Source organism: Atractosteus spatula, chromosome 9, assembly GCF_055471065.1.
Source record: "Atractosteus spatula isolate fAtrSpa1 chromosome 9, fAtrSpa1.hap1, whole genome shotgun sequence".
NCBI classification, from domain to species: Eukaryota; Metazoa; Chordata; class Actinopteri; order Semionotiformes; family Lepisosteidae; genus Atractosteus; species Atractosteus spatula.
In genome coordinates, this window is record NC_142714.1 from 25,200,453 (window position 1) to 25,226,306 (window position 25,854).

The 25,854-nt window shown below is 36.0% G+C and overlaps 1 protein-coding gene across 1 annotated transcript in view; it reads left to right on the top strand.

Annotated features, from left to right (window-relative positions):
• tedc1 (tubulin epsilon and delta complex 1) overlaps nt 1–25,854 on the top strand; it is a 72,136-nt gene that overhangs the window by 39,951 nt on the left and 6,331 nt on the right. The window contains exons 6-7 of the mRNA XM_088925094.1: nt 7,450–7,536; nt 21,618–21,839. Of these exons, the coding sequence (XP_088781220.1) occupies nt 7,450–7,536; nt 21,618–21,839 (309 nt within the window). The remainder of the gene's footprint in view (nt 1–7,449; nt 7,537–21,617; nt 21,840–25,854) is intronic.

A 25,854-nucleotide genomic window follows, 5' to 3' on the forward strand; every position in this document is an offset into this window, starting at 1 on the left:
AGACTTGCGTAACCTAGGAAGAAGGTGTGCTTCATTTTTCATTCAGTATAAAAATTTGCAATTAAAAGATGTGGCATTCCCATTTTCATACACTTCTTAAATGTATTTTCCCTTTCTTGTCCCCACTAGAGAAATAAAGGGGTTTACATTTTTTTAATGAGGAGTTGTAATCTCAATACAAGCAACCTGACTCTCCTATTTCTAACCTACATCTCTGTTGTGAAATGTTAACAAATTATGTTCCTCCATAATGTTTCCCTAAAGTCAACTGGTGAAGCAAGTATTCACTTCTCTACCTGATCTTATATGCAGGGGGGTTGCTGGCACATAATGGCTACTATGCATCTTTGTAAGATGATGCTGTTTTAGTGAACGCTTTTTTTTCTTTATCTAAGTACAGTAATACAAATTTGTGTGGAAACTGGGATATTGTCAATGTACTATAAGCACAGTCACTACCATCTTAGATCTTAGACTTTGTAAATCTTTCTGTCACTGTTAATGTAACAATTTACTACTTGCTCAGCTGTTCAGTTTGGAAGGGCAGCCAGATGTAATTAGTAGTACTGTATATATGTGGTATGATGCATATTAAGATAAGATAAGATCACTTTATTAGCCATATACAATTTCTTGCATTAGGAATTAATCTTTTTTCACATACCCCAGCTTGCTCTCCATGAGACACAGACAGGGAGAGAAGCTTGGGGTCAGAGCGCAGGGTCAGCCATTGTACAGCGCAATGGTTAGTTGGGGTTAAGGGCCTTGCTCAGGGGCCCAACAGAGTAGGATTCCTCTGCCAGCCGCGGGATTTGAACCAGCAGCCTCCCGGCCACAGGTGCAGATCCTTAGCCACAATGCCACCGCTCTGCCCATATTTCACTTCTTAGTGACGTACCATCCTGTACTTAAAGGATTATATTAACCTGCTCAAGATCTATGCCTCTCTATGACTTTATTCCCAATGTGTTTAGAAAACTCCTTGATCTTCATGGTTGATTTGTCTATTGCTCTTTGAGCAGTTGCTTGAAATTCAATACCTATCTGAGGGAATTCACGGTGACAGATGCATTTACTCTGAAGACAAGTTAAAGCACTTTGAAATAATTACACTAATTTTGTGACCTTTCATGCAATTCTTTTGTACCTGAATTAATTTAGGGTTGCTGTAACAGAGGGATGAATACTTGTGCAATTGAGAATATTCTTATTTTCATTGCAAATCTAACTTATTAACATATAAAGGCATTTTGTAAATGTATCAGTGTGGAGTAGATTTAGATTCCAGATAGTCCTGTTTGAAAGTGACATGATTGCAAGTTCAGACAGCAACAAAACTCTGCAGGTGGGTTAAGAATTTTTTTAAGGACCTGTACATGTAAAGATCTTGATTTATATAGTAGGATCAAAAGCTATATATACTATAAATGTAAGGTAGTAGTACTTTTATTCCAGTAATTATTGTGTTTTAAAAAAAATGCAAGTAATTTGTCCAGAACATATAACGGGACAGTGTAATGGTATCACCACACTGTTTTGAAATTACTCATGTAATGGTATTTTTATAGACAGAAAACAATTTCAAATTAATGTTTAAATCCTCCAGTGTATCTGAATTCAGAATCTGTTAAAAAAACTGAAACTTAAAATCTCTGAAGCTGCACTATTCTTGGTTACCGACTTTAACACAGATTCACCTCTGTATTCTTTGGCTTTTATTTTGTTTAATGGAAGGCTTTAAGAAGGCTTCAGTGTGTTCTCTCTTTATTACTGTTTTACAAGGAGCTTTTGTCTTGAGTTCAGCATGCTCAGGCCATTGTTGCTAAGGTTATGTATTTCCATACTGTAGGTCTTCAAAATTACTTCTTCAGCTGGTAGCGACTACTCCTCACTCGGTGTATCATAGCACTCAAGGTGGCATTCTCCACCCAAAGAAAAGATGTTGCAAATATCATGCATGCCCTTTTAAATTTATTTGTATGATTTATTCACACATGCATAATGGGTGACTCAGACTCCTGTTATTCATATTCATCACATGCAAACAGATGGTTGAGTACTGTTCACCACATGGTGTTTTAATTGAGCGCAACTCGTCAAGGTACAGAGCTAAAGAAGCACTAGGATTTCTTTTTTTATTTTAGATTGCTAGAAAAGTCTAAGAACTCATTTTACATGAATATTAAATAAAAAGTAAAACAATACCAGAAAATGCAAAGAAATACTTTTGTAAGTTAGCTTCTAACTCAGCATTTGCAGTCTCTTTTTAATACCTCACCATTCTAGAACCCCCAGTTGTTATTCAAATGGGTTCACCACTGCAGCCCTGAGTGCAATACAGAAGAGGTGCAGGCATCCTGCTTCTTTCTTACATCATCATTGGCTGGAGAGTTGATTGGATTGGTGCAGCACCCACTGATAACACAAAATCCCAGTTACTGGTGACAAATAATGTAATTCAGTAAATAATAAAAACAAGAAAGGTTTCATGGGTGTTTCTGAATTGCGTGTACAGGTACAGGTACAGTGTACTGAGTGTACAGGTACAGCAGTGGACAAACAATTTAAATGTCTGGGTACATGAGAGACAAAAAAGTACAGTATGTTCAAATCAAGAGCTTCCGTACAGGTGTGGAACAGATGTGTTAATTAAGCAATGGGCAGGCATCCTTAGCTATAATTATGGTTAGCATGACTGAAAGACATGGTCTTCACAGTCACCAGATCTGAATCCATTCGAGGATTATGAATTATTCTGGAATGACGTCTGAGACTGTGTTTTCCACGTACATCAACCAGACTTGAGCTGCAAATGGAGCCACATACCTCCTAAGGAATTCCAGACGCTGATAGACTCTAGGCCCAAAGCCCTAGTAAGTGACTTTATATTGTTGCTTCCATTCTGTTGTCTACTACATTTACATTCTTCTATGTCCTCATCAAGATAATGCAGGGAAGCAATAAATAAACCAAACAGAATGCTTGGATACATGGTAAAAAAGTGTGGAATTTAAATGCAGGAAATTTGTGCTTAAGGTCTAAAATGCACTCGTAAGCCCTGATTCAGAATATTGTATATAGTTTTGGTCACCATACTGAAAGGGATAATATAGTGTTAAGAAAGAATTCAAAGAAAAGCAACAAGAATGATTCAGTACTGAGGTGGCTGTCATATGCAGACAGTTTAAATAGCTAATTTATTTTCCAATCTAAAACAGAGCAGATTGAGAGGAGAAGTGATCCAGGTATACAAAATCCTAAGGGGTATAGGTGGATTCAAACCAGAGGACTGTTCCACACACAATTGGCAGCTCAGTTACCGAGATGGTGCCGTTTCTCTCTAGTTTATGTTGATTATTTTCATGTTATGTCTCATTTTTTGTGTAAAAAATACATGTGGCCATTACAAAAGGTCTACAAAGATTCTTGGACCTGAGATTTGGAGCCTCGAATCTGACTTCAGTGGAAATGAAAGTACATGGCTTTGCTTCTCAAGCATAGGGCAAACAGGGACACAAATACAAGAGGAAGTGAGATAGGAGAAATTGCATGTTAGTTTGACTCCGGCAGCATCCTCACTCCCCAGTATCCTGCTTTCAAATATGCAGTCACTGGACAGTAAGATTGACTAAATTCCCTGTCAGATCAACACTCAGCACAACATGAGAGACTGCTGCGTCTCCTGTTTCACTGAAGCTTGACTAAAACCCAGCATTCCCGATACTGCTGCACAACCTTCTGGATTCATGGTATACAGAATTGACAGCTGATACTACCAGCAAAAAGAAAGGAGGTGGAATGTGTTTCATGATTAATAACCTTTGGTGCACTGATGTGGAAATTCTCTACAGATCTTGCTGAACTCATCTGGAATACCTATCAAATGTTACCCTGTGGTGTATTGTAGAACTGAACAATAGTTGTTCTTTCCCTTTTCCAGGGGACGTTGGGGGTTTATGTTGCAAAATTATGGGGGGAAGTAGTTTCCATGGTTTTCAGTTAGCTTTTCATTGGAAGCTATGCTGTTCAATAAAGTTAGCATTCAGCGTTCTTCTGTATTTGCCCCTTTGCGCCTTGAAACTCTATATTTCTTGTGCTACAAACATTTCCTGCTTATAATGTCTATGATTGTGGAATTGTCTTTGTGCCTTCACTGTGCTACACCTCTGCACATCTCCAGATTTAAATCACGCTTTGCTTTTGACCAAAGATCTGGACTCTTTGACAACACCACAATTACCTGCATGCTGGTCACCATTGTGCCTGTGTCACTAGCCTGCTACAACACCTCACTGCCTGCAGCTTCTCTACTTTTGTCCTATACGTGGGTTCACCTTACAACTCACACCTGCTGCTTAATTCCACTTTAAGTATCAGACATAACACATTTGCTGTATTTCCTTACAATATACAGTGTGACAGCACACGGGTGGTCGCTGCCACCTTGGGGAACTCCTTCCTACAGATATGTCCCTCTTAGCCTACGGACCATTTTCACACGTAAGCAAGCACCCTTATCTGAGAGTGGTGATGACTCAGGCCCCTCACCAGGACACCAGGAACACGTAGTGCCACATAGTCAGAGACCTTGGGGCCCTTGGCTCATGGACTGAGATTCAGAGTCTTTAATTTACTTATGCCACTGTACTATATGATCTCCTCTGAGAACATAAAGGTCCCTTGCCGAGTCTTTTGCTCACAATTCCCTGGGCTAAACGAGGTTCACTTCCAACCGTCACCCTGAGAAGCTCAGGGAGCCTCCTACTCTCTTGCTCACATGGAACCTCTGGCTCCTAGATGTCTCATGGAGCTTCCTGCTTCCCCAAGACAGCCACTGGTCCAGTCACAGCCAGTTAGCCCTTAGACTTCCAGGTCTGTTTCCAGCTGATGAAATGCTCCTAATGTCACCAGGCTGGGCCTCACACACACTGAGACAGACACGCCTCACTCTTGCACCCATAACTCTTAATGTAACTACACACTATACATTCTCATAGCACTTATCCACTCATAGCGAGACTCGGCACACTCTCCCTAATTAAAATAGACACAGAACAATTCTGGCACCTAACTCTCACTGCCCCATGCTGTGCCTTTGTGGCTGCTGGTGCAGCTTTTCCTTTTCTAGCCTTCACTGCTTTGTCACACGTAGAGATGCTGGCGCACCTCGCACCTGTGCCCCGCCATCACTGCATCCCTCACTAATACAGTAGCTCCTATACTCAACTCACTCTACACACTGACCTCCTTGATAGCCCTTTTCTTCCACACTGTAATAGGCTACCTTTCCTTTAACTCTCTAGGCTCCATACACTAAACAGTCTTTTAAGGCTACAGTCACACAGTCCCCTTCAAGACTACAGTTCTTCCTGGTCCCTTCTGTTTTAAGGCTCCAAAGTTTTTCCCAGTTTCTTCCAGAACTGTGGTTCACTGTCCCTTAATTGGGGTTTAGCTGCAGCCAATAGGCTGCCATCTCTCTGGCAACTGTAAGACAGACGCACTCTCCTAACACTGCCTGCACCAACAGCACATTACACCCACTGCTGTCTTGCTTCGGCTTGGCTCTCTCACAGCCGAACCTCTGCATACAGAGAATCTGATCTCTCACTTCCTCTCTCGCCTGCAGCTAGTGCAAGACTAGGCTGTTGGCTTCTTTGGGAAGTGTTCAGCTTATACAGTACTTAAAGTGTTCTCACAGCTGAGGCTCATTAGCTCTTAAACTTTTCTCAGATGTGGTTACTGAGGCAATGTGTCATTTTCTGGTGAGAGCTCTGCCTCCACACTGAACACATTCTGTATCTCCACAACAGGAAACAACAGTACTCAAACCAACCCAATGTTATTGCACTTAATGCTCCCTATTTTGGTTTTTGGTTTAGGTTTGAGATCTAGACTTATCCTCTATTGTTCAGATTCTTGAACACTAACTTTACCCGTCTCTTTAGATAAGTCAATTTTATATTCTTTGTAGATGTTGTTTTCTTTTTACTCAGTTTTGCCTGAGGCTGGGGCTAAATAAGTTGGACACTGCAGCTGTATTTATAATGTGCATCTCTAATTGATATAACCAAGAAGTTGTCCATTGGTATAATAGATGCTGTTTTGTCTCATCTGAGACTTTACCGTTCACCATTCTATCTCCCTGGGAGTAAGACGCTTTCTGTTTGTTCCCATTCTCTTTTATAGTGAGATAAATCGGCTCACTGCAGTGTCTTGCAGACTGCATACTAACATTCTGTTTTGTGTCTGGAGTGATCGCCCACTGGCTTTAGCAGTCTGAGTTGATTCTGTCATCACTCCAGGTTCCTCTGCTGCAGCACACTACCTAACGAGCAAGATCAGCTGAAAAGTCCCTTTTTTATGGAACTGTCTTATGTTTATAAGTTGAGCAGTGATCCAGAGAACCCAACTTAAGCTCTGAGCAGAATCATTTACTAGCTGATCCACCTAGTGACTCATTTTTTAATTTTTCAAGCTACCATTTCATGTGATAAACAGTGAAATATTCTGCTTTACAACAGAATTAAGCAACATTATCTGCACCTTCTTAATGCCTCGGTTTAGTGTTTTCTTAGTTCAGCACAGACTGTCCCCTAACACAGATAACTGCAAGTTTGATTTAATTAAAATGTGATTACGTTCACAATGTATCACGAAGGTTTGCATTTGTACTGATCATTAGAATAAACTCCTTTGACTTTTTTGTTTTTTTGGAGATATTGAGGCATTGAACAACTTGGGAAAGATCTGAATTAAGAATTTTGCAGAGAACAAGATCCATTTGGAAGGAACAGCAGACATATTTCTCTTTTTTGTGCCTGAGCGAGGACCTCCAGGCATGGAAAGCATTTCCATTACAGAAAATATTTGCAACAGGGAGCTCCCAGTGGGTCTATTGTTGCTTTGAACAATTTTGAATAAACACAGTACAGAATTTGTTATGTTGTTATTTATTTAGTATTATTTTGGGTTTTGCCTTGAGGCTGTTTGTTCAGACACTTTTTTTTTACTGATTCAGAAAATTAGCATCAAAATGCTCTTAGGATGTGGGAAATCACATACTTTGTTTTGGGGTATTTTTCTCTCTTTGCAGTTTGGGATACTTCACCGTGTTATTTTAAAACATGACATTAATAACATGGCACCATTCTAGTTTATAAAACAATCATGCTTTTGGAACAAGCTACCTATATTTATGAGCTCTTCATATACTACACATATATGATGTCATCATAGTGCAATTACTGTAAGTAAAGACAATGTACTCTGACGTTAATTCTTTGTTGTGTTTGTCGTTCTGTGACATTCATAGTTAAACCAGATCCCTCACAGTTCTTGCCTGTGGAACATACAGGATGGTTCTTCTGTCATTGCAGAGTCTGCTTGTATGCCTACTGAGCTGAGCAGCATGGTGCTATGTGTATTTCAATAACCTCCCTTGTGTTGTAGATCTTGAAGATGCTGCAGTCTGAGATTGCTCTGCTGGAGAGTTACTTGGAATGGAAACGCCTGGAGCCACTATACTGGTGTTGGATGGTATGTTTCACTAAATGTTGCACACGAATTGTACATAATATCCTACTTTTTTTCTTTTCTTTTGCTCTTACCTTTTCAGTGCAATGCAGGAAAATAGATCAGATTCTCATTGCAGACTGGCTTTATTCGTTGTAGGTTTTTCAAAGCTGCAGGCCCTTGTGCAAATTGGACTGATGTAAGAACAAAAATATTTCAACATTGTTAATGTCACATAAGTGTACTAAAAACACAGCTGCAATATTTATGGTATATGATGTAATTTGGCAAATTATTGTTACAGTTTTATTAAAAAAATGAATGGAACCTTCATGAGAAACATGAAATGGAAACAAAAAACAACACTGGCCTGGAGCTGGTTTTCAAGGATGAAGTTTGTTCAAGCAATTAGATTGATATTTTTGTGAATTAAATCAAGTCTGACTAAACTGGGGTTGTTTCTGGTTCTATTTTATATTTTATATTTATACTTAATTTATGAGGATCTGTAAAATTTAGTTTTCACCTTGATATTATAGTGTTTTGCCTTTTGATAGCCACTGTATGTATCTGAATTTGTTTTGTAGTCCTGCTGCCTTTTGTAGGATGCAACACATGGCTTGGGGTGTGTACAAATATAAAATATATTTCTTCTTTTTGCATTTTTCTGCTTCATTAAACACAGGGAGTTCACATTCTGATATGTGAGTTAAGTAATGATAACTGTCAATATATCCTTCAGTTCTCACAACTAGGTGTATTGCTATGTTAACAAAAAGAATAATATTTTAGTAAAATATTAAGAACAGATCACCTTGCTAACCAAAGACCTTTTATAATAACCAACAAAAGTTGTAACTTTGTACAATTTTGCCAAAGCAAATTTGTAGACTTCCAGAGCATGAAATGTAATAGCATAAAAAAGCCACAAATGAAATGAGGTCATTCAGGACATTTAGTCCATTTGGTAGATTTTAGATAATTGATTTGAGGATGTAATCCAGACATTGAAAGAAGCCTACTGTTCTCTGATTTTAATGCACTTCCACATTGCTCCTACTTGTGACCTCTTGTCAGTGATTTAATGCTAATATTGAAGAAGTTCACTGGGTTGACTTTGTCAGTGCCTTTGAAGATTTTGAATATTTGGATCAGGTCTCTAGTGGCAGGGTGGTGCAGTGGTTAGCACTGCTGCCTTGCAGTGCTGGCCCTGGGTTCAATTCCAGACCTGAGGTGCTATCTACATGGTGTTTCTATATTCTCCTCATGTTCCTACTGGTTTTCCTTGAAGTCCTCTGTTTTGCGAACTATTTTTGATTATTTTTGAACACATCATTTCGGTGAATCCAAAAAATCAAGAGTCCCTGACTGATTCCTTCATTTGATTCACTAAATTCATTTGGCATTGTGAGAAGAATCAGGATTTGAGCTTATTATATGAACACAAGAAATGGTTCAACTCCAATCCCGAAGCTTAGAGAACAAAAGAGAGAATGTGGAAACTCAAGCTGAATGTGATACAGTAAAATTTAAACAATCATAAAGTGTCAGACCCATAAAAACACATATATAGCCCTCATATAGCCTTTGAGGGCTGTGCATGAAGAATGGATTTTGCTCGTTATTTCAAACAGCTATTGATTTAACTTTCCAAAAAATCCTGAGTTATATCAGAAAATAATAATAAATTCTGGATATTCTAAAAGAGTAAAGCACGTTTCTGTTTTTAAGTTTCAGTATTGTCTTCAACTGTGAATACAAATGTGCCCTAAATGAGATAAATAACAACATCACGTCCTGTTTTATTTGTTTTTTGTCATCCTTCAGTTGTTAAATGTTTAGCTGATAAACTTGATTTGCTCTGACATCTGCAGAAATTAGAATGTAAAATTTATGTTACAGTTTTATTGTTTTCTATTAGTTCTTCATTAATTATTTGACCTTACATTTGGTGAGATGTTTGTGTTCTAAATAGAAATCTAAATTTTATGTCATGTTGTTGCTTTACTACTGTATGCAGCAAACAAGCTAAGCTCTCATCAGCTTAACTGTCTATATCCAATATTTCCTCTAGGGTCTTTCCAAAAATATAATCTTCTTTCTCAAACTACATATTTTTTCATGTGGAAGAGGGAAAACTACCAACTTTTTATCAACTTTAAATTATAGTAATGTTTTGTAGCTTCATAAATGATTAAGCATTATTTTATTAATTATTTCTCTGAATAAGGTATTAGGTTGTGCTGTTTTATTTGATCATTTAGTTTTTAATTTTGCTATAGTAAAACGCTACAAAGTAATATACTCTTCTACAAGCAAACTACAGAATAAATATAGGGTCTAAGAAAACATTACTGTATTAATTGAATTTAAATATCTAGTCTTATTTCATAATGTGTGAGAATAAGTATTTTGTCATTGCACATTAAATAAAAGTAGGTAACAAGTGAATCAAACTTTCCTGTAAAGTATTTATTATACTGTATATAATAACTATTTTATATTATGTAAGTCATAGTTACCAATAGGGTGTCAAAAAATAGAAAATATAGGGTGGAACTAACTATAATTGAAGTAAATAAAGATATGCCAAAAAGACATCTGAGCAGTTTATACAATTTTGAAGCACCTGAGTTCTTTATCTTCTGGCACACCACTAGAGAAAGAGTAATAAATCAAAGGGAGATCAGACAGGCACAAAAAGGGTGTGCACAGGGTGATATAGCTGCTGCTTAAAACTATAACCAGCAGCTATATCACACTGTAACTCTCAAATGGCTACCCACCAAAGCTAAGTGGGTTTTTTTGTGAGTCTGGCCAGTATCTAGATAATGTAGGAGACCTCCTGGGAAAGCTAAGGTTGCTGCTGGAAGAGGTGTGAGTGGGACCAAAAGGGAGCACTCACTCTACGGTCTGTGTAGGTCCTAATGTCCCAGTATCGTGATGGGGACACTATACTCTAAAAAAGGCACCGTCCTTCAGATGAGACATAAAAAAGGTGGTCCTGACTCTCTGTGGTCATTGAAAATTCCAGGGTGTTTCTTAAAAAGCATAGGGGTAACTGCAATTTGTAACCCCAAATTTCCCCCTGGCCCTTATCAATCACGGCCTCCTAATAATCCCCATTTATTAATTCGCTTCATTACTCTGTTCTCCCTACATATAGCTCATGTATGGTAAACATACTTGGTGGTGGGGGAGGGAAGTCCCCATTACCTGTAAAGCACTTTTAATGGAGTTCCCTGAAAAGCACTATATAAGTCAAATAAATTATTATTAATACGTTTAACAAACCCTCAGATTGGCAATTGAGCTCATGAGACACTCCCGTTTGCAAAGCGTGTCGAGAGAACACTATTCAAAATCTTGAAAAATCAGGTCAGGACAGCCAATTTGAATAAAGATTGGTAAATGATACAAATAATAGTAGAAAACAGGGGAGGCTTCGAGTAAATTCTAATATGAAACCTATTTGCATATTTCAAAGTGATTGATTTGGTAACTTAATGCTGGAAATGTATGGAAAATGATGTAATAAAAAATAAAATTTAAAAAGCCTTTATGATTCTAAATCAAAGCTTGCTCTGTAAGAATATTACTGTGCTGTATCCTTATTATAGTAAGTTATTATTCAACCTATACTTAAGTTGTTATTCATACTACACTATACAGTAGTAAGTTATTTATGCTACATGTACAGTATTACATTCTTTATTGGGGAAGAAAAACAATTACATATACACTCATGTGAAATGGAAAGTACAACTTCTTAAGATGTTATGGTTTTAAATACAATACAATACATACCATTCTATGGTATATATTGTATTTATGTTATTGAGCAGGATGTTAATGCATAATAGAAATAGAAAATCATATGTCTAATTTAAGATACAAGATTTAGGGCTTCAGTTGTAAATTATGCTGTACTTGTCTTTCCATTTTTTTGTTTCAGATGAGCAGAAATAGTTCTGGTGTTGAAGAATCATTCTAAATTTGTAGCTCTCAAGTCAGGGTAACTATTCTATTCTATTTCAAATGTTGATTGACAACCACAGCAGTTTTTAGAGATCATGCTTAGTATGAACAGAGTGCACAGAGATGTACTGTACAGTACAGATCATCTTTTTTTTAATTTACCAAGAAACTCTAAATTTAACTGATGTCTGATTTAACACGCATTACAAATTCATCCTGATTCACAGCTCTCTGCAGATGCAAAAAATCAAATAACTCAAATTTGACATATTGTATCCATCTTCACAGTTGAAAATGCTTAGCTTTTTGGCAGGTAATAACATTTAAATGTCAAAAAGGAAAGTAATACATGGTAAAGAAGAAGTTGAAGTTGAGACAGATGATCCTTTGCTGCTGTGGACATAAGAAACTAATACTACATGATCCACTTGCTTTTTTTATTTAAAGAAAATTTTCAGACAATTTGATAACTTAAAAAAATGGTGCATTGAGCATGAGGTATAGTAATGACAGTTTCAGAGCAAGTAATAGTCCAGTGTAATTTTATTATAATATTAATCAGAAAATGCTTTACAATTGCATTAATGGGGTTGTTAAGGAACAAATTAATGAAAAAAAATGCTTAATTGTCACAGGTAATGCACTAAACTTCCTGTCTGACTAAAAGGAATTTGTTCCCCATCAAATTACATGCTAATAAAATGCTTCTAGAAGGAGAAGTGGAGACTTTTAAACAAATACTGATTTCTATAAAATAAATACAAAATGGTTTTAGAGTAAGACAAAATGTGACATCAAAATGGTTCCTCATAAAAGATTAATTTTCAGATAGTGGGTGATAGGCATTCAAGGTAATGTTTCTATTGCCATTGAGAGATACTTAGTGGATAAAAAACAGAGTACAGATTACTTAACAGGAGAATGCTTAAACTCATTTGACATTATTTGTGGAGTACCACAAGGATATATTTTAGGAACTTTGGAGAGCAAAATTTGCATAAATGATTAAGATTTTAGTATATATATAGTAATTGAATCAATCTTGCAGGAATCCTCAATTTGAAAAGGATTAGCAAACATTGTGGAAGATGTAAAGAAAATTCAAGAAGACAAATTTCAAGACTTGTAAAATGAATATGGTAAATGAAAATTCATGCAAGCAGTTATTGCCTGCATTATAAATATACAAAGATTGAAGATGATACTTTAGAAGAAGACAGAAGTGGTTTCTGTTGACTCTTAAATTATATCTTCTAGATATGTAAAAGAAAAAAGATAGTAGGATTTTAGTTTTAAGAGAAGAATTTAAAACAAATGATGTTAAGTTTGTACAATACACTAGGAAGGCCTCATTTTGAATATTCTATATTCATATATGTTACAAAATAGACACCGCTACTCTGGAATCCAGCCAGAGAAGAGCAAAGTGATAAATTATTGGGCTCAAAGGAATGGCCTACACAGACAGGCAAATGGAACTGAACCTCTAGTATTGGACAGAGAATATTACAGGTGGACCTGATGCAAGTATTCAAAATCTCAATGGACTTTAGAATTTTGCTTAAAATTAAGAACAGGGGGCAGTTGTTTATGCAAAGGGTTGTATGGAGTATGAAATAATCTAACTAGCCATGTGCAGGTGATACCCTGACTTCTTCAAAGAAACAGCTGGATGTGATCCTTGGTTCAATTAGATGCTAACTGCCAAATGGTTTTGTAAGGGTCCTTGTGTTTTTGACGATGTTGTAGAAGTAGGGCTTTGTGTGAAACAGTCCTGTTTGTGCTGTTACTAAGTGCCATAACACTGTGACAAATGTGGGAATATTTGAGTCATTTTCATTCTATTAGATACCAGTTATCAAAATTGTCTATAATGTGTTTTGCTATGTGTGGGTACCAAAATACAATTCTGATACATCTACAGTATGAGAATTCTAATAATTTGCTTTTAATTAATATAAAAAAATAACTTTCCTTTCAGGCATTTCTACATGTTTCTTCTGTATTTTGCCTTTCAATTTTTTTTTACTTGAAATTCAGGTTCTATAACAAACAGTTATTTCCATATAGAGTCACAACATGGCATTCCTAAAAATATTGAGTAAGGCAAGTTATAGTTGTGAGTCCTATAGCTGAAAATTAAATTTAATTGTGCCATGTTACCAGTTTTGAATGACAGTAAATTAAATGCTGGAGCTGTGATTTCAGAACTTTGCATATATAAATTACTTTGTATATTTTGTCCATCAAAATACATTTTCTTGAAATAAATAATATAATCGATATTGCAGAATTACCCAGGGTTTGTATAAATATAGAGAAAACACTTAGACTAATTACCATTTTTACTTCTTCATGCCATATATGATTAACGTAGGATGGTTCTTTAAAAAACCATGCCAGGATAGTGATTCACTTTCCTTAAAATTCCATTGGTTAGTTAGTGGATGACGCAGTTTCATTCTTTGTGCCTGTGCCTTTCTTTGTAGCCTGTACAGTTGTTGCATTCAAAAGGACATATAAGACATGTCACAACACCTCAACAATACAGGGAATATTAGAGCCAAGTGCTTAACATTTGCATAAGATGAAGTCAAACCCCTTCATCAGGCTTGAAACATTTTTTAAAAAAAATTGAACTTGCCAAGCAGCATGTTACTTTATAAAGGGCATTTTTAACATCATGATAGAGAACAGAAGTTTATTTTTCTCTCCTTTTGCTTTGTTCCACTCAAACTCTAATCTGTTTCTGTTCTTTAAGCTGCCAGTAGCTCAGTGGATATGAAATTTTTCCTTAATTATCTTAGTGCCAGAAAGCTCTCAAGACTGCAGCAGATGTTAAAGAAATATACAAACCATAAAAAACAATTTAAAAGTGTTGTTTTTTTCTTACGGTGTACTTATTCACACATAAACGTATCACTGTATAATTCAGAATTTCTTAAAGATTTTTTGTTAATCATCTTACTGTTGAGTAGAATGTACAGAACAATGAAGATAATGGCAGCTGATATTTAGCAGCTGTAATGCACATTATGAGCTTCATTCACAAAGATTTCGGAAATGACTACAGATTCACCTGCAAATTCAGTGCAATTAGACATGAGCAATAACAATCACAAGTTTAAATTCATAGAGGCTGCATCTACAAAGGACAATGTAAAATTACACACTAAAACTAAAAAATGCAAATTATATTAAAAAGATGTGCCTTATCAGAAGGTGCGCCTGAAGAAAGGCATCTTATGTGGAATGTGCAGTGCTTTTGAACTTGCGTGGAGCTATAGGAGAAATTTCATTTAGAAGTTTTTTTTTTGTTGAATATAAAATATTATAAACTAAGAAATGTTTAGATAAAATAATGTCTTTCTCGAGATATACTGTATATGAGCTCATTGGACCTGCATATTATGAATGCTAGGGTGTAATGTGGTTTTAACTTGTTTGGATAGAAGGGAGGTAAATTGGCCCTATTGACAAGGTAATCCTGCTCCTCCACTATCTGCACCCCATAGTGAATTGATCAAGATCAGGAAGATGTGCTTGGTTGGGGTGGCTGAGCAGCAAACATCATGAAGGAAAGTCTTTAAATGAAGGAGAGAGCAAATGATTGATATCTACTGTATGTTTAGATAAACCACTCCTGCTAAAGAGCTTTTTATAGGAAAGATTCAGCTCATTACAACTGATTTCCATGAGTGCTGTCCAGGCATGTCTGATAGTAAGAACCATTATTTTAAGTACTATATACATATTGTTACTCTCATGGCTTCTGTCTTTCCACACAATTTGCATACTGTACGTGCATAGTTTGCACAGAATTGTGTTATTGTAGAAATAGTCATCAATCATGCTATAGGCCTGTATCCTTACCATCCTGTAATTAATGGAAAACCAGCTTTTTTTAACATGTTCTTTAGGTTTTCATTATTTTTCTACCTGAGGATTAAAACGCAGTAAAAATTTTACTGCAATTAATGTAGTACATCTACAGTATAGATCAAATGCTACTGAGGATTACATGTTGTTTTTCTGATTCATTGGTGTGAAAAACAGAAAACCACAGTTAGAGCTGCAGTAAAAAGAATATCCAGTTATATCAAAGTGTAATCCCCAATAAAATTAAATGAGTACTAACATTAAGCTAAGTGGATAGATTCAGAATGAATAGCAATGAAGATATTATTTGAATATGAATGCATTTATTACACAAAATATTGATTGAAGGTGACAAAAAAAACATAGTTGTATGCTTATCACTAGGTTTGATCTATTTTTAATTGCATTTGTTTCTGCAATTTACTTTTAAACGAAGCAACTGCTCCTCATTTTGTAAATTATAGGTCTGCCATCTTCCATGTGTCATTGTGTGGTGACACATTGATCGTATGATGAGAAAGACAAATCTGTGCAGAGATTAGACCATTAAAAGACTTGATCAAGCTTTTATAGAAGATACACATTCATATTTCTGTAATGTTACCTTGTCCAGATATTTAGCATCCTTTTAGCTCTTAATCTATTAATCCATTTTCTAAACCTCTTTATTTAATACAGGGGCTCAGAGCCTTATCCACCAAGCAACAGGTACAAGGCGGGATGCACCCTGGACAGGACACCAGTCCATCGCTGTGCACTCAAATACAGTACACAAACATGCACACATTAATGCAGCAGCATTGCAAGGCATCACTGTGCTGCCCTCTGATAGTTGTTAATTCCATTTCGCATTAAGTAGATACATAAAAAGCCAAGGATACAGGTAGTACAAGTATATTTGCATTATTTATAATTTTCTGAAAGCCTTGGATGTGGTTAATAAATGCAAAGAGATCATTCTGACCTAATTTAATGTATGTGAATGGATTGAGAACTGGTTAATGAGCAGAACAGAGTTAAAATTACAGGAGAGAACTCTAATTGGAATGAGGTAATTAGTGAAATACCTCAGGGATCTGTTCTAACCCTGTTTTTTTCAGATTTGCATAAATGATCTAGCTCTACTGTAGCTAGCAACTTGTCAAATTTTCAGAGAACACAAAAGTTGTAGTAGCAAAAAACCTAGAACAAAGGCAATACAAAAAAACTTACAGTTTATTGTCCAGGACTGGTCTAACTGGTTGACAAATGAAATTTAACATGGGCAACTATTGAATATTACAGTACATATAGGAAGCAAACATGCATTATAAATGTAAGATGGGTGATTAATCTTGAGAACAAAACTTATGAAGAGGATATGGAAGTTGAACATGAGAACATAAGAAATGTGATATGCAAGAGATTCAAAATAACCCATTTGGTATTTTGTATCTAACTGATCTGTGAAGACTTTTTTGTACTGTACATATCTGTTATGAGCCACGGACTTTGTACTCATAAGTTTTAGAAAGCAATTTTGTACAAGCAAGCTTAGGTAGGAAGCACTCGCCATGGCAACCAACAACCACAAGCAAGGTAAGAGGAAGTCAGCTATTACTATTTCAGAAATTGAATGAAACTGAATGATTACAAACAAGTGCAAGTCTACGATAATAACCACTTCGTCTTTTGAAGATTGAATCTTTTTTAAAGCAAAATGTTAACAAGTACGAATATGCATACATACAGTATATGAATCTGCATATGTGAAGAATATTGTTACAGTTACATTTTTGACTGTTTAATGAATAAAACAAGCAAAGAAATGTAAAATAAATTATAATGAGATTAAGAATAGTTGACAGAATGAGGGTCAAGGGAAGATCATAAGACAAGAGAAGAAGTATAAGCTCCAAATAAGTAGCTGAAAAACAACTCCTTATTTGGAGGATGCTAGCCATCGCAAAACTGGTTTTGAAGTGGTAAACTGGATTGATTGAAGACAAAGTAAGACTGTATCCCCCACCACAGTCTAGCACTTTGAGAGAAAAAAAGCAGTCCAGTTAGAGAAAAAAGTTGAGTTGCAGGGTGTACTCTTTTGGAGCAAACTGTAACTCCCATGCATGTAAAATAAAAGACCTTTGTTGCTGCAACAGTTGAGTGCCGTATGATTATTAACATCCCACAGAGGGAAGAAAGAAAATTTTATCAACATCACTCAGCTATTGTTTGAAAGAAGTTGAGGTTTCAGTTTCAGCTACATAGCTGGGTAGTACGTTCTCTACTCCCACGACCATTTGAATGAGAAAGTACCACCTGTTCTCATTTTTACGATGCACTTCCATGTGGCATCTCCTTGTGTTCCCTGGTGCTCCAACAAATCGAGTAAGCAAGGTATTAATCATTTCAGCTTCTGCTGCTGACATTTTTGTGGGCATTTTCCTTGTCACTTTGGAGAGAGTTGAAGTCTACCATAGTAACCACTTCTTCTTTTGCAGATTTAATATTTAAAAAAGAAAATTGTAATCAAATGATATGGTGTTAAATTATCATTAATATTTTTTATTAAATTGTGTATAGCACCATTTGTCAATATGTGTATAACATCAATGTTATACACTATATACACATTTATATGTTATACAATGTCAAGGGATCCATGTTAATAACAATGCTGGTGGTGTATAACAATATTTGCATATTTTTGTATTTATATATTTGGAGTGTGATCCATATAGAGTCTGAGATTCTTACGTTTTCTAAAACCTATTTAAAGAATTATTGGCTTTTGTTTCTTGATCACGGAACAGATATAAGAAAGTCAATAGAAGAATTGTTTGAAAACTGTTATTTCAGATTTTGCCTTTTCCGTCTATAGGACATGAAACTACCTCAAGCCAATTTGAGATGCATGCTTTTCCAGTTCACTGACATTAAAATGTAGATACTGCTGGTTTACTGCTAAACTTACTGGAATTTACTTAGGTCTTACAGTCCAATCAATATTGGTAGGCCCACAAAAAGAGCAACAATGGAGAACAGAGAATAGGGTAGAGCCAAATGTTTGTAGCCTCTTGATTATGTTTTAATAGGAAACTGGAGGTCTAATATTCACTAATTCAAACTACTTTTAACTTAAAACTGGTTGCAACACTACAGTCTTTCATTTTGTCTTTTCATTTTCTTTCATTTTACACTACAAGTATGTTTAAACATAAATGTGTTAGATGTAGAATAGCAATAATGACCCCCAAAAATAACAAAAGAACATTTTATAATTAGTATGATCTGCTGATTACTTGATAATTCCTCTCATGTGTTTTGTCCACATAGCTTAACCACCATTATTTAACCAATATAAAATAATTGAAGGTCTTGCTGTTGTGATTCATTGGTAAATTTCAACAGCATGGACATATTTCTGATTCCAGTTGTGAAGTTCTTTGTATGTTCAGTAGTTTCCACAACAGGGAATCTGTATGTGTTACTTTTCATATTAGAGCAGTAAATTCTAGGCTTTTTTCACTGTGCAAATTGTATATTTGTGATTTATTTTTCCTTAAAAAAAACATCTATCCAAATACTTTGTTGCGGATACTTTATTCCGGAGTGGATATGAAAACGTTACTGGTAGTGGAATTAGACATTTCCCCAAGCCCAGATCCCACAACAACATGGCTGGCTTGTTTGTTCCAGATGGTTGTGACTCTGTCTCAACCTTAAGATCCACCAACTTATGCATTTTCTTATTCACCAATCTGAAAAGAAAGTAATTCAGAAATATCTGAACTTATCTGAGCAGTGACTGTTTGCTGTTCCACTTCCTCAGACATACAGTAGGTTTGAATTTTAAGAAAAAAATAATGCCTGGAGTCTCAGATAACAATTCAGAGACTTGTCTAACACCAGGATATCAGTAGACATGTCCTTGAATCCAACCAGTATACAATAAAGTGTACATGTGTATGTCTATTTATAAAGAGAACAGTTAATTGTGACTAGCAGGCATAATGATCATTGCCACCAGTTAGGTTAAAAGGTTAGGTTGTTGTTTTATTCTGTGTTGTTGCAGCCATTTCCAGACTTCACAATAGAGGATGGATACATGAAAAGGTGTCTTTAAATTACAGGATTTTCAGCTGGTGAAGCTTCAGCTCCAGTTTGCTTTAATGTGATGTTGCAGACAGTACTCAACTTTTTAGCATTGCAAATTGACGCTTATTAAGACCTTATAACCCTAACAGCATAGAGGCAGAATGAGAGTTCCCTTCAAATAAGCAAAAAAAAAACTGCTTTAAAGAATCTTGATGCATTGCATAATTTAGCATATAGCATAGAATGAAGGCTTCTCACAGAGTAACAATGTGGTGCTTTATCTCCTGTAAAGGAAAGCTTCATGCAGTTCTAGTTTTTTTGAACAATCACTATTTTTGAAAGAAAACATTTATCTGGTCAAAAAAGCAATGCATTTCTGCATGGTGGTTAGGTTTCTTTATCATCCTTTTTTTGGATTTTTAAGATTTATCTTTGAAGAGTGAACATTTCCCTTTGACCACACACTGTTACCGATAAAGTCTAACTTTATTTGTGTATCCCACATTTATTAGTTGATTCTTAAATAGTAAACTTCCATATTTGCCCAATATAAAGAAATGCTTAGAATAGTGTGTCAACAATTATTACCTTTGTGAGAGCCCTTTTAGATATGATAAGAATATGGAGTAATATAAGTGTCCAAATAGCTGCTTTATCTAAAATTAAAATGTTTTTGAAGTGATTCTGTAAAAGAAAGTTTCTTCAGGCTTTTCAGAAAAATGAGCAACTTTGTGTTTGTTTTAAAGTGCTTTACACTCTCTGACTTTGGTATCATGCACTCAATGTTGTAAAAGAGGAAAATCAAAAGTCCTCTCATTGGCCCAGACGCAGAAGCCAATTTTAAAGTATACTCCGGCTCTTAAGGGTGAAAGTATTCATATGACAACTTACCTGGGCAGCTCCTGCAGTGGCCACAAATTCACAAAGATATGTTACTGTGTTAGGCTGAGTTAGGGTCTGAAACAGCATTGCACCCTAATGACAGATGTCAGAATTTTGTAATTTGGGTCCAACAGTGCAAGTAAAATTGTAATTCTACATTCTTAAGGTGCCAACATGACTATTTTACACACATCACATAACAGAAATGGATCACTTGCTAGAAAATCTCTAACCCTTTAGCAGCTAGCCTTCAAAACTCTTAAATTTTGAAGACTTCAATCTATCTGGACATCTATGGGTGATTTGAGGTGTTTGGAAACACTAAGGTTCTCTACAGATGGAAATGTGGTTGAAATCAACAGAAATTACCTTCAGCAAGGAGCCTTAGATATCTTAGTAGTAGCTCATTTAAATGAAAAAAAATGAAAATATTGTTTTTCCAACTTTCAACTGAAATGTCCAAAAAGGAATAACCATTTACTTCTATCAAAATGCATTACAGTATGATAGAATATGCTCAATCTTTTGCTAGGCATGTAATTTTTTTAAATAAAAAATGTCCACCTGTGATTGCAATCACAATTGCATTAAATCTATATCATTTTAATCATGTCCTAGAACATCCAGCTTTCAGGGGATGAAGACCAGACAGGGATGATCAGTTTGGATCAGATTGTTCTTTTTTATCCAAGTGATATAGCTTGAGATTGAGTAGCAAGCAGGGGCAATATCAAGTTTAAAAACACTGCCCACAACACATTGCCTTACTGAGGTTATTGTACAGTGCTGAAGAATTATATATTGTTCCTTTGCAGATGTTCCCTATATTTTTACTGTATCTACCTGTAGAATTAGTCAGATTCTGTTCCACAACTTCACTATTCACTAATGGAAGTTACAGATTTCAAAGAAGTGAGCAATTTATGGATAGTCTCTGGAAGTACGTTACATAACTTTTGTCAGTTTCTGAAACTTTTCAGCCCTAAATCCTGAAAATGCTAAAAGATCCACAATTTAAAATGGATAATAACTTTTTGATAAGTCAATATTTCTATCTTTTCATTAGGAATTTAGAGATGTCCTAGTAACTTGATGCTAAGTTTATCTAATTTTGCTGAGCATGCTACGTGATGAGATGTTTCAGAATGCAGTACCCACATTTAGAAACTAGTGATCAAACCAAAGCAGGACACTCAATTTGATCTTGACAAGAGACCATTACCACTTGTATACATACTCATATGCACAAATGCAATACTCATAATTTATTTCTGTCAACTCTTCTTCAGGACAGTGTAATTGATGCCAAGCTTGCAGATCCCTTGAAATCACAAGGTGCTTTCCACAAGGATGTTGTTGCTATGACACCGAAGGTCAAGAAAATCAATAAGAATTGTTGCCAAGGCAACATGGAAATGAGAGAAATCAACCAACTCAGCAAGGTGCTGATGGAGCTTAATGTGGGGATACAGGAGGCTCTGTCTGCCAAAAGGGCCACTTGGTGCTTATTGGTAAGTTGGTTTGTGCTTTCTCTGTCTCTATTTACTCCATACCAGCACAGCAAGAACACAGAAAAGCTGAAGAGAGCTGAAAATCAATAAACATTATATAAGCAGTGTTTCTGTGAGACATTTAATGGATTTAATATTTTCTACACATAAAGGAACAAAATAAAAAATCATACTTTTCTAAATCCTTATTTCATTAACAGCATTTTGTTGGGGCTCCTGTGTTGGAATTCCAGCTGTGCATCGGGACAAAATGAATCATCTGGAACCAGTCAGCTGTTTCTATGGATTTAATTAACGTTGTTTTTTGTTGCTTTTGTATTTTGATTACATAACATTAAATTAATTCTTCTAGAAAGAAATGGTTTACAGTATTTTAAATAGCATGAAAAGGTGGCCTTTTTCAGAGTCTTGTAGTGTTCTTTTCATGGGAATGCAAACTGTTTTAATGGTTGGAGAAGATAGAGTGGATGATGTTTTGGGCTATTTTGTTGTGCAGAGGCACTAGGAAGCGATGCATGTGTTGTATTGTATGTTAAATTCTTAACATGTACAGGCTCCTGAAATTAGTAGCCTACAACAGGCTTGATTTTGCTTTGGACTTCAGTGATTAGAGATTAGATTATTTGTTATTTCCCAAAAGCATAATATACAAAATGTGTTACTTTTCCACAAGAATTATATACAGTAAGTAGCTGCATAGTTAATAAGATACCACTAAATAATCAACATATTTGGGTCATTCTGTGTCAAGTCAACCAGAATCCAGGACCCTGCTTGCCTTGGGGTTTTGATTTTTCTTGTATCTCAGCCTGTTTAATACCTGACCTCTGTCTTCTTCTACAAATATATTAGAAATCTTGAGGTGAGAGGTCCTAGTTGAATTTCTAAACATATTTTTATAAGTCCTAAAATGCTGAATAAAATAGCTAAATCAACAACAGTAAAGACCAAAACAACCTTAAAAGAATTACATTAAAATAAATGAACAAAAAATTGAATTTTGTGAGGAGATGCAGCAAGAACCACACTAGTGTCCTCTCTGAAGAGCTAGAGTTGATATTGGACAGATACATTTCTATATTTTGTATTTGGTTTGTGATATTTCTTTTTAATTTTGGATCTATCTCTGTGTTCCACTCAAGAACTATATGCTAGCTACATCTGAAGTGCAAATATCGACAGGAGTTTGACACCCCCCACTATTTGACTTGTGTGAATGTCTGCTTTTTCCATCATTCAGGAGGATAATATTTAGAACAATCAGAGCTCTTGGACCTGTGCTAACTCTGTAGAATATGTTCAGAATACGTTGTCCTAATTAATTGAAGTTTAAAAGGAAAATTCAAAAAGGAAAGGGAAAAATTCAATGCCCATCACTCAAGCTTTTATTTTAATACTTCTGAGTGTTCACTGCCCTCAGCCTTCTACACCTTCAACTGTGTTGTATCCTTAGGATTTTGAATTCTGTATTAGTGCATGAGGGGATCCCTCAGTTCATTCAGACAGTAAACCACTCATCCTTGTCCATTAGCCAAGCCTTTGTCCCTCTAAAAATCTTACCAATAAATGTTCTGTTTTATTGCTTTTGAGCCTATGTAGTTTTTTTACAGTTACCACTGAATTGTGTTGTGTTAGAAATACATTTAAGGGACATGGGTTTGGGTTAATGGTTGGAAGCATTAAAGGAAGAATTTTACCCTCTACAATGGCTCAGTTTAAAAGGCTATCAGTTGTCTAATAGTCACTAAAGACAGGGATGGCTCCACTTGACTGGAAGATTGCTAATGTACCACTCATCCAAACAAGCAATTATAGACCAATAAGTCTTTTATTACATGTAGGATTGTATACTTTCTGTAGCTATATTGTTGAAAGTCGTGCCCTGGCTTATATATTAAAAAACAGCATCCTTGGATCCATTAGTTAGCTTATTGATAGCTCATACCTAAACAAGCTATATGCCAAAATCCCTTCTCTCTATAAACGTTCTTATGTTCTTAGGCTAAAGCGGAGGGCGGAGCGGTGGCTCTGTGGCTAAGGATCTGCGCCTATGGCTAGAAGTTTGCTGGTTCAAATCCCGCAGCCGACAGAGAAATCCTACTCCGTTGGGCCCCTGAGCAAGGCCCTTAACCCCAACTGCTCCAGGGGCGCCGTACAATGGCTGACCCTGTGCTCTGACCCCAGGCTCTCTCCCTATCTGTGTGTCTGTGTGTCTCATGGAGAGCAAGCTGGAGTATGCAAAAAGATAATTCCTAATGCAAGAAATTGTAAAGGGTTAATAAAGTGATGTTATTATTATTAAGTCTTTTTTATGCTAAAGCCAATAGCCTCATTGGATAAAAGTTATTCTCTCTTTATCCTTTGTTATTCTGAGATAGTAGGACTCCACGCTGAAGTCGTTGAAGGCCATGCTGGTCCACTGCAGGTCAACAGTAAATCTGTTTTTGGTTTAGAAAAGTAAGCCTGTCCTTAATAACAGATTTTAAAATTTAATGGGCACTAGAACTAAGCATTGTAATGGGCCGCCATATGGGATCTTATGATCAATTTGTTTATTGGTTTTTCAGGAAGAAGAAAGAATATTACATGGTACCATATACAATAATAAACAAATGTGAGCAATTATCAAGGCATTAAAGTCTTTTTATCTAAACAAACTGTATAAATCCAGCAATAATATAAAAACAGGAACAAAGGAGTAGTAAATAGGAAACCAGAGATATGGAAAAGATAAACGAAGGAAACAAAAGAAAGAAAAAAATAGTGAAAGGACAGAAGAGGGAAGCCACAGGCTTCAAGGACATTTATATGTCTGCAAACTCTTAAAGCAGTTTAAAAAGGGCTACGAGGCAGAATAAAATTGTGCAGTTGAGCCACAGAGGGAAAACCTATATTTTTCAAAGTGGAGAAAGTACATCACATCCCTTGCCCAGTGAGTGAAGGTGGGTGCAACCAGTTGTTTCCAAAAAAGCTAAATCAAACGTCTCTCTGGTAAAGTGGAGAAGGCCAGGGTGCCTAACTGAATACTAGATAAAACGTAATTATGAGGGACACCAAAGATACCTATAAGAGGAGAGGGCTTGAGGGGCACATCTAAAATTGTTGAAAGAGATTAGAATTTATACATCAAAAATGATTCCAGTGCTGAACAGGACCAATACATGTGGAAGAGAGTGGCAGGGGCCTGTTTGCATTTATCACACTGAGGGTCGGTGTTTGGGAAAATTATAGCCAGTTTAACCTTAGAGAAATGGAGGCAGTGAACTATTTTGAATTTTATTAAACCAAGCCTTGCACATAAAGATGAGGAATATATTTGAGACAGAGTAGTTTCCCATATTTCTTCAGAAGTTTCAAATCCTAAATCCTGTTCACATAGGAATTTCATAGTTGCCAGTGTAGTGCAATCCAGAGACAGTAGAGTGGAATACATCTGGGAAATGACACCTCCAACACCTGGAGCTAATTTAAGCATAAAATCAAATCAATAGATGAGTCTGGAGGGAGACCAGAGAAATTTGGTACATGGTTTCAGATAAAGTGTTGAATCTGAAGGTGACAAAAAAAAAGTTTGATTTAAGTAACAAATTTGCTGGATAGCTGTTCAAACAAGGCTATATTTCTTCAGACACTTCAAATCCTAAATCCTGTTCACATAGGACTTTCATAGTAGCCAGTGTAGTGCAATCCAGAGATAATATAGTGGAACACATCTGGGTAATGACACCTCCAACACTTGGAGTTCATTTAAGCATAACATCAATAGAGTCTGGAGAGAGAGCAGGGAAATTTGGCACTTGGTTTCGGATAAAGTGTTGAATTTGAGGGTAACAAAAAAAAAGTGTGATCTGGGTAACTTAAATTTGCTGGATAGCTGTTCAAAGAAGGCAAAACAACATCAATAAATACTGTAGGTCTGCAAGATGTTAACACCTCTATTGCTCCAAAGAAGGAATGTCTGGTCTATAATAGAAGGAGGGAACAAATGGTTTACATGGAGAAGAGCACAAACATT